The 10,290-nt window shown below is 44.0% G+C and overlaps 1 protein-coding gene across 1 annotated transcript; it reads left to right on the top strand.

The window, feature by feature from the left end:
- The first annotated feature begins 7,225 nt into the window (after positions 1 to 7,225).
- On the top strand, positions 7,226 to 9,750 carry SMIM8 (small integral membrane protein 8). The gene is made up of 3 exons (XM_030944579.1): positions 7,226 to 7,284; positions 8,305 to 8,446; positions 9,400 to 9,750. Exons 2-3 carry the CDS (start codon positions 8,327 to 8,329, stop codon positions 9,556 to 9,558), a joined length of 279 nt encoding a protein of 92 aa, XP_030800439.1. The 5' UTR covers positions 7,226 to 7,284; positions 8,305 to 8,326; the 3' UTR covers positions 9,559 to 9,750.
- Positions 9,751 to 10,290: the final 540 nt, after the last annotated feature.

The raw sequence follows: 10,290 nt of genomic DNA, 5'->3' as shown, positions 1-10,290 counted from the left end.
CCCTCACAGGTCTGTGGGATCAGATGGAATTCACCCAAGGGTAGCGAGGGAGCTGAAGAGCTTGCCGAGCCCCTCTCCATCACTTGTCATGAGCCCTGACTAACTAGGGAGGTCTCAGTGGGATGGAGGTTGGCCAGTGTGACTCATCTACAAGAAGGGTTGGAAGGGGGATCCAGGAAACTACAGAGCAGTCAGCTTGATCTCAGTGCTGGAGAAGGTTATGGAGCAGAACATCTCGTGTCATCATTCAGTATGTACAGGACAACCAGGAGATCAGACCCAGCCAGCCTGGAGGTAGGGAAGACAGGTCCTACCTTACCAACCTCATCTCCTTTTATGACCAGGTGACCCACCCAGTGGATGAGGGAAAGGCTGTGACCTGACCTTCAGCAAAGCCTTTGAAACTGTTTCCCAGGGCATTCACCTGGAAAAGCTGGCAGCCCATGGCTTGGACAGGCACATTCCTGTCCTGGTTTAAAACTGGCTGAGTGGCCAGGTTCAGAGAATGGTGGTGAACGGCGCTGCATCCATTTGGCATCCAGTCACTAATGGTGTCCCACAGGAATCAGTATTGGGGCCAGCCCTGTTCAACATCTTCACTAATGATTTGAACAGGGGGATAGAATGCACCCTCAGAAAGGCTGTGGATGACACTAAGTTGAGTGGGAGTGTTGAGGCCCTCTACTTGAGGACAGGAAGGATCTGCAGAGGGATCTGGACAAGCTGGATCAATGGGCTGAAGCCAATTTTATAAGGTTCAACAATCAACACTTCCATCCCTGGAAGTGTTTAAGAAGTGACTGGACATGGCATTTAGTGCTATGGTTTAATTGGCATTGTGAAATACAAAGCTGTGTTTTGTGTCAGGTACATACAGGCAACGTGTGTATTTGTGGTTGTAATATGTGTGGAAACCGACCATGGGACAGTTATAAAGGCGAATTCTAATAATAACTGAGGAAAGTAAAGCATGGAAGAAGGTCTCTGAACCTATCTTTTGTTTGCAATTAACCTTTATAAGTCTTAAGTTGATTTAGGAGCATTTGAATTAAAGCGTTAAGGATGTTGCTTTTTGACAGGAATTTTCTGCTTGTAGTTAAGCCTTAAAGAGTTTTGCAATAATAACCTTTTGAAGTATAATTTTAGAATATTGCTTGTAGTAAGGATCTTTGAAACTATAGCTTTAGAATATATAAAAAGGAAATATGCTTATCTCACGCCTTAACAAAACAGTGAAAAGCAGCTTGAGAAAGGAAGATGAACATCAACTTTAAGATTAATAGTTTCAGCCAAGGGAAGCTGGACATCACTGTTATGAGATTTATAGTCCTGGCAATCAAAAGGTGGACCCACATCTGGACAACTGGACCTCACCAGATGGGATACTTCTTCCTTCTTTCAGAAACCGGACCACCACCATCTGGGGATACTCCTTTCTGGTATACATCCTGAGAAAAACTAAATCACAATAGTGTATAGAATTGTGATGTAAAAAATGGCAATAGAAACTGCTGAGAAAGCTTATGAGTACCCCTATAAATACCTGTAAGCCTCAACTATCAGTGTGCAGTTGGAGGGAAAACTTCCCCCACTGTACCCAGCGCTGTATTGCTCATACTTACCATATTAATTAATAAATTGATTGCTGCTTGAATATTGGCCTAGTCAAGCTTCTCATTTATAACAGCATGGCAGTGTTCTGTCAGACACTGGATTCACAGATCACAGAAACCAGAAGGGACCACAAGGATCATCAAGTCCAGCTCTTGAGTAAATGGCCCATACAGGGATTGAAGCCACAACTTCAGTGTTATCAGCACCATGCTCTAACCAGCTGAGCTCCTCTCAGGATCTATGATCTGGAGGTATTTTCTAACCTTAATGATTCTATTATTCTGTGTGGTGTTATCTATATACTGAAAGACAACTGTAAGGTGCAGAAAATCTGAAGAGTTCCAGAATGCTGTGTGTCAGATTCCCTTACAACAGAGTGTGTTCTGTTGAAACTGTGAAATTTCTACCCTCTGTAGTCTTCTTAGGAGCTGTGTTCCCTGCCTGAGATTAGAAAGCGTGCCTACATTAGAAAGGATTTTAAGTTCTCACAGCTTAAACTGATTGGGAGTCCTGGTGTCAGCGGCAGAGGTTAGTCCTGGTCTGTGCCTCCACTTCCAACTGCCTTCCCAACTGCATTGCCCTGCTCATATTAGACTAAAAAATAAACTTTTTTTTTTTCTGGCAATTGACCAGGGAACAAAACTGGCATACTGCAAAGCTGAGCAATTATGACATTGCATGCAAAGAAGTCCAGAGCAATTACAAGTGAAAAGAGGTCTCCCCTTGCCCTTCCTTTTTGAAGATGCAGTCTTAGCTCAAATTTGTCTTTAAACCCCATGTAAGGTATCTGGCTGTACATTGTTGTAGTGAGAAAATTCAGTGCTGCATATGTTTCTCTGCTCTTCTTTTGTAGTAGAAACCACCTTTTCTTTCTAGAGGGGATGCTTTGAGTTTTGATATTCTGTTCCCAGTCAGAACCAATTTACCCACTCAAAAATGAAAGTAGAACCATACAAAGTGCCTTTTTCCTTCCATACTGAATTCAGCTGAAAAAATTTATAAGCTTGATCAGTGTTTGAAGAACAACAATTGCTTTAATCTTTGCTGGAAAGCACGGCTGAGTGATTTGTTTTGTCTCACAGAGAAGGGCTGGCTAACAAGTATTACGGAAGACATACAAATAATGTTATGAAACACAGAAGAGTCTTGGTTTTAAAAAGCATATTGCCTTAAAACTGTTTGGGATTGTAAGTGGTAGGGTCCCAAACAGTGCATGCTGCTGTCTGAAAACAGCTTTCTTTCAATGGGAACAACACAAAGGAGCAAAAGCTGCTGAAAATCAGCATAAGGACTCTTGAGACTGACATGAGCAGAGCAACAACCACGCAGAAAACCCTCAATACCCTCAATGCCACCCCTGTCTAGCTGGTCTGTTTGTTTCTTATGCATTTATGTCCTTAATATAGCCATACTGCTCCACATGCCTCAGTGCAACAGCGATTACTCTCATCATTAGCTTTGAGCAAGGAGGGGAAAAGTACTTCTAATTACTAATTTTTGCTTTCCCTTCTCCCCCAGATTTGTTCAGCACAAAACAAAAAAAAGTCCCAGTTGTCAATTCAAATTAAAATATTGTGAAACTCATGGTGCTTAAAACATTTAAAAATAATTTTAAAAAGTGAATTTCACATTCATATATCAAAACTCAAACATGTGATGGTAGTTGCCCCTCTCACTACAAGTCATATCAGTGCTGAAGTTCCAGTGTAGTTGCTAAAATATTTTTTTCAGCCCACAACAGCTCTGTGTCTCTAAAGCAAGGATAATCTTATCAGTACTTGAGGCACCCTATCTTTATTCCGAAGACAATGTGAAGCTCTGTTCTTGTGCAGTAGTTGAAACAAGCAGGAGCTGTGAGGTCAGCCAGCCGGGGCAGGAGGCACGGTGCCGCTCCCCGCCCCGCTCCAGGCGGCTGTCGCACGCTAACCGCGGCTGCGGGGCACAGCGCCGGCTGCGCTCTGCTCTCTGCAGAGGCTCCTCTGCAGCTCAAACGATAAGGGCATGTGAGCCTCAAGAAAAGCAGAAATTGCTGTTAGGTTGTGAATGGCTGTGGCACAAAGCACAATGCTGAATGCAGAATCCCAAAGGAATTTAGTTGAAAGGAAAATAAATCTCAGTAACAGGCTCAGGTTTAGAAAAGGAAGGGGTTTTGTGTGATTTCTTTTCAGGAGAGATACTCGGATATTAAGAGGATGGGTGACTCAGAAATGCCACAGATGTTTACTATTCTACACTTTTATAAAGCCTCTCCCACAAAATATACCAAACAACTGCATAAGACTTAATGGAATGAATGTTTCAACATCCTTTGGGGTCAGATGATAGGAACATAATATTCACATTAAAGATAACATACAACACTTTCCCACAGTCATAAAGCAAAACTAGAAACAGTAAGCAGTCTAAGCTTTTCATCACTGCACAGTTAATCTGGTTAGTTGGCACATGCTTAACATATGCCAAGTACCAGCATTCACATCAAAGCCTAAGCCTGTTTCTATATCCCTCTCTGCTTCTCTTTTTACACACAAAGCCTTATCCTGCAGCTCTTCACATGGAGAATATATTCTCTTCAGCCAGTGGTGTTTTCTGTACAGTGTAGGACCTGCCCCTGTCAGTGATGCCTGGGCCCTACCTGTCCTTTATAAGATGGGAAGTGCTAGAGAACTAGCAGCGACCTAACAATCCTTGCCACCAATATATTGCAAATGTGTTCTGGCACAAACCCATCCTACCAAAATCTGGAAAAAACTGTCATGTCCCTGGCCGACTTTGGATCAGAATTTTTATCTGCATGGGTGGTGTATTTTCTGGGAAAGGGTACATGGGCCAATAAGTGAGAGTGCTTTCTCTCTGTTGATGTCATTCTTTTGGCTTCCAAAACGTGGGGGGAAAAATTGCTTGGGAGCTGTATGCAGAATATCTCCTATATTACAGTAAAACATCCCTCTTCCCCTCAAGAAAACCAAGCTACCTTCCCAAAAACCAAGCTCTTGCAAAAACCTCGCATTGGCTTCTTTCAATTAGACAAATATGAAAACAAACAAAAGCAGCATCACTCAGATTTTCTACTCAATAGTTTCCAAACAAAATCAGCTGCGTGGCATATGCCACCAAAACAATAGCTACCAGATTAGCAGATGGTATGTTGTGAATTAATTGTTGACACAAACCCCAGACATACCACTCAATCCTCTCCTGACACCTAAACTTATTTCCCTATTATTTTTCTCACCTCATTATATTTGCTCACAACAAGAAAAAAAAATTTAGATACTCCATCTGGATTTAGACATGAAAAGTTAACCTGCAATTTATAATTACTCTGCTGTATTTAAAAAAAAAAAGGCAAAAAGAAAAAAAAGGCAGTTTGATTACTGCAGAATAAAAACATGGAACAAGAAGCTCTGTGAGCCTGGATGGATACCTCTACATTTCATAGAATTATAGAATCATTAAGGTTGGAAATTATTTCTAAGATTATCAAGTCCCACTGTACACCTAGGGTGACTGTTTCCACCACTAAACCATATCCACAACTGCCACATTCACATGCCTTTTGAGCCATTCCTGGGCAGCTTGTTCCAATGCCAGATTGCCCTTTCAGTGGAGAAATTTTCCCAATCCAAACTTCCCCAGTGCAACGTGAGACCATTTCCTCTTGTCCTGTCAGTTGTTACTTAGGAGAAGTGATCAACCCTCACCTCACTACAACCTCCTTTCAGGCAGTTGTACAGGACAATAAGGTCCCTCCTGAGCCACCTCTCCTCCAGGCTGAAAACCCCCAGCTCCCTCAGTGTCTCCTCATGGGACTTGTGCTCCAAACCCTTTCCCAGCTTTGTTGCCCTTCTCTGGACATGCTCCAGCACCTCAGTGTCCCTCTTGTAGTGAGGGGGCCCAGAGCTGCACACAGCACTCAAGGTGTGGCCTCACCAGGGCCAAGCAGAGAGGGACAATCACTGCCCTGGTCCTGCTGGCCATACTATTGCTGATCCAAGCCAGGATGCCACTGGTTTTCTTGGCCATTTGGACACACTGCCAGCTTGTGTTCAGCCACTGCTGGCCAAGACTTCTGTTTGTTCCCTCCTGCCTCCCTGGCTGCAATAAGCAGACACTCCACCAAGTGCTCTCACTCACCCTCCAGGTACAGAGGAGTGTGAGCCAGGGCTGGTGAGTCCAGAGCTACGTGTGCTAATCCAGCAGCTCACTGCTGCTAAAACTGTAATACTGTCTATCACATCTCGGTTCTGCCTGCTAGTTACCTAAGGGAGCGCTGATCTGTGTCCCTCCCTTCCCTACAGGTATTGTTTTTTCCAAAATTTTAATTTTCTCCCCTACTTTATGATGTGGCTGAAACTGCCCGATGGCATTGAAGGCAGAAAGGGAGGCACAAGCAGTCAGAAGCAACCACATGGGCTTTGTTTCCTCTGGACTTCAAGAAATTTTATTAATTTTACTGTTTACAAATAAAAGGAAACAAAACATCACACAGCAGCATTTACATAACCAGGAGTTTCTAGACACCCAAAATCTTGGGTTTGGATCTACACAACAGAAGTTGGACACTTAAATTGTAGCATATTTTCCTGCTCAGCCAACTGTACTCCAGAGACTGTCTCCACATGAATCTTTCTCATTCCAGCACTTGGGATCAACCAGTTCTGGGCTCCTCAGTTACAACAAAGATATGGAGCTCCTGGAGCGAGTCCAGTGGAAGGAAAGAAAGATGACTTAGGGACTTCAGCATCTCTCTTACAAGGAAAGGCTGAGGGAGCAGGGCCTGTTCAGCCTCGAGATGACACAGCTAAAAGGGAACCTCCACAGCGTCTGTCAGTCCTGCAGGGAGGCTGAGGAGAGGATGAAGGCAGGACTGGCTGTGACCATGGCCAGGTGCTAGGAGCGGGCCCAGCAGGGAAGGGCCCGTCTGATCCAGCCACCTCCTCCCCTTATCTCCCACTTATTATTTTGGAATGCTGCGTTGTCTTCTGTGCCCTTCACTTTAAAAAGCGCATCGAAGTGCTGGAGTGTGGCCAGCAAACGGCAAGAAGGCTCTTGAAAGGTCTAGAAAACATGTCTTATGAGGAACAGCCGAGGGAGCTGGGGTTGTTTAGTGTCAAGAAGAGGAGGCTGAGGGGGCCTTCATCCCTCTCCACAACTCCCTGGCAGGTTTTTGGGGCCGGTCTCTTCTGCCGTGCCTGCGGTGACTGGACTAGAGGGAACGGCCTTGAACTGAGAGAGGGGACGTTTAGATTAGACATTAGAAAAAGATTCTTCACTGTTAGGGTGGTCAGGCGCTGAAGTATTTCCCTGGGAAGCGGTGCAGTCACTATCCCTGCAGGTGCTCAAGAGGCATCTGGATCTAGAGCTGGGTGATTTAGTGCTTATGGGTTACAGTGGTAGTGTCGGGTGGACGGTTGTACCGGATGACCTTAAAGCTCTCTTCTAGCCTTGATGGCTGTATGACTCGGGCAAACAGTTCCACAGCCCTCAACAAACACAACTCCTCCCGCCGCCACACGGATGAGGGGAGAGGAGGAGCGGGGCGGGGCGGGGGCGGGACCCGCTCCCCCCTCCGCCCCCCCGGCCCGCGCCGCCGGCCTCCGCCCGGGAGGGGGCGCCAGCGCGCAGGCGCAGCCCCGCCCCGCGGGGAGGTGCCGCTGGCTGCGAACCGTGAGTAAGGGGGGGGGTTGCCGCGCGAGGCGGTGGAAGGGCCGGGAGGTTCCCGGTGTCCCGGGAGTTCCCGCTGGGCTCTTCCAAACTGGGGCCAAACTGCCCCCTTCGTCCCGGTGGCGGCGCCTGGAGCCCCCTCTCCGCCCAGAATGGGATTGTGCGACTGTCCTTGCGCTGCCCTTCCCTTCCTAGGGGATCCCCAGCGCCCGTGTCTCCCCTGCCCCTCAGTAATCAGGGGTAGCCGAGGGCGAGTTTTTCCACCTTTGCTCAGGTGGTCATAGAATGGTTTGGGTTGGAAAAAAATCATCTTTGGGTTAAAAATCATCTCGTTCCAACGCCCCTGCCAGGGACACGGACGCCTTCCACACGACCAGGGTGCTCATAAGCCCCATCCAGCCTGGCCTTGAACGCTTGCAGGGATGGGGCATCCACAGCTTCTCTGGGCAGCCTGTTCCAGTGCCTCACCACCAGCAGAATAAAGAATTTCTTGCATATGCTAAGTAGCTTAAATTTCCCCTCTTTCATTTTGAACCCAAGGCATTTGCCCTGTGAGTGCAGAAGTGAGACCTGAGTGCTGGGCCTGCTGGGGTGGGTGGCTAAAGTGACTGCACTACAGTGGTGCTTGGGCTGGCCTGTCATGGAGAACGTTTTTTGTAGAAGACTTTTTCCTACGATTGTCTTTTTAGCCAGTGGTCTGAAGACTGATGCTGTTTGGTCCACAGGTAGCTAAAGCATTAGCCAAAGGCAAGTGAAAAACCCTAAGCCCATTATCAGGAGATTTAGATTTGCTGTATGACGATGTGAATTTCCTAAGGTTAATTTTAGGATGCACAAAATTAACAAGATCAAAAATAAGTGTGTGCAAGCTGGGAATGTTAGGTGACACCAGGGGTGATCAGTAATATTTACACCAGCTAAAATTGATGCTGTAAGACAAACCGAGTGTGAATTTGCATTCAGTGAATGCAGCTCTTCCAGGTTTTTTACAGAAATTCCACCTGTTTTTCATTCTACTTCTAGGAAGTGTTCAACATTAAGCAACATGTCTTCCACCAAACCTCCGAATGAAAATGAAACACCCAAAGAGAGAAAACCAGGACTGAGGAGTGTTCAGACAACTATGCTTTTCCGAGCTGTGAACCCAGAGCTTTTCATTAAGCCTGTAAGACAGTCGTTCTGAGAGAAACTAAATATGCTTGAAGAGATACAGTTGCTTTGAAGTGATCATTACAATTCTCTGGGCATTATATAACCATCTCTTGTTATGCAAACCACTCAGAAATGTAACTAAAAATATTTTTACTTTTTTTCACTCTTGACTATGGAGAGCACAGAACATTACAATGCTTGTTGCAGCTTTTATTTCATTGCTATATTGTCTGATTCTTTTGCACCTAGCCAAGTTGTTTTCAGAGAGACCTGTTTAGAGGTATATTACCCATGTAATTTCACAGGTTAAATAATATTACTTTTAAGTAATAAAAACAACAGGGGTTTTGTTGTTTTTAATATTTAAAAGGGAACAAATCATAGAATGCAAACTTTTTTGGTATGAACTGAATTGATTTTTGGTAGCTTTTCAGTATTTTAGATTTTCCTTTTTCTTGCTTTTATAATTAAGTTGATGATATTCGGGTTTTGTCTGCATTTGCAGAACCCAGAAATGAGTGAAATTTTGTGCATATAATAAGTATAGATTGAATAAAAGTGGATTTTGTGATAAGAATACAAAGTGTCGTTTAGAGGATTGTAATCAAGCAGGACCAGAGTGCATTGTCCCAGTAGAATATCCAGATGAATTCTGTTAAAAGTTTGTAGTGGAGACCTTCAGTAATTGGTTTTGTCTGGTTCATTTATACTCAGTCACCATTTCCAGCCAGCAAAATAGAGAGTACTGGGCAGTGTGCTGCTCTGTCTCCAGAAAGAATCTTCTTTTTCAAAGGGAATTCCTTTTGCTGTCGGAAAATTCAGTCTGCAAGAAGGCAGTGATGATTTTTTGCAGATGTCACAATAGTTTACAGTTCAGTTTCTAAGCTGACATAGAGGAATGTAATGTTTGAGTTTAATGAAAAATGTTTTGACTAAAAACATTTACCACATTTTTTTTCTTGTCAGAACAAACCTGTGATGGCGTTTGGACTGATAGCAATTAGCCTCTGTGTGGCCTACCTTGGTTATTTGCATGCAACAGCAGAGAATAAAAAGGACCTCTATGAAGCAATCGACAGTGAGGGGTCCAGATACATGAGGAGGAAAACTTCCAAGTGGGACTGAGAATGTAAGAAAGGAAATCAGTAAATCACTCAGAGAACTTTTCCAGGCAATACTGGTTTTTTCTCTTTCCCTTGAAATAATGGAGAAATGTCTTGCTTGCTATTTAATCCAATCCAATCCTTTATAAAATGCTGTGCCTGTACAAATAAACTGCAGTAAAGATACATCTGAAAATAAAAGTGATTTTAAGAATTGCCCTCTATGATCTCCACAGAGATCTTTGTCAGAAGACATGAAATCACTTTGGACCTCAATCAGTATTAGTAAATGCCTTAGAAATTGACATGATAGTTCAGCTTTCTCTTTGCTTTGATTAAATGAAGTCAGAGGTTTATATATATTTTTAACAGAATGAAAAATGTATTGTCTTTGAGAAGAAAACTAGATATGTTCTGTTGATAACAGTGGTGCAAGTAAACTAATTTTAAGGCAAGGAAGATCTGATGAAGCAATTGGTGAAGGGTTTTATTTCATAAAGGAAACTGTAAAATACTGGCCAAAATAATTCTTGGATGCTTAATCTACTCTTCCTTACAAATAAAAAAGGTAAATGAGTAGCCAAATAGAGAAAAAGTGAAACAAGTACTGCTGGTAAGAGAAAGGTAGGAGGAACTCAGCCATAATCCTTTCTGTTTGGCACCATATGACAGATCAGTGAGCAGGCTGGCTTCAGCCTGCCAGTTGATAGCTTCAGCTCCCGCTTGGCCAGTTTGTATAATCTTGACTAGTGAG

This window comes from Camarhynchus parvulus, chromosome 3 (genome assembly GCF_901933205.1).
Source record: "Camarhynchus parvulus chromosome 3, STF_HiC, whole genome shotgun sequence".
NCBI lineage: Eukaryota > Metazoa > Chordata > Aves > Passeriformes > Thraupidae > Camarhynchus > Camarhynchus parvulus.
Note: the sequence above shows the minus strand (reverse complement) of the source record. Positions and strands in the feature narration are given on the sequence as shown.

Bases quoted from the DNA above. Each gene is read 5' to 3' on its own strand.
- SMIM8 (XM_030944579.1), top strand. From the start codon at position 8,327: ATGTCTTCCACCAAACCTCCGAATGAAAATGAAACACCCAAAGAGAGA. The intron at 8,447-9,399 runs GTAAGACAGTCG...TTTTCTTGTCAG, and splicing joins CAGAGCTTTTCATTAAGCCT to AACAAACCTGTGATGGCGTT.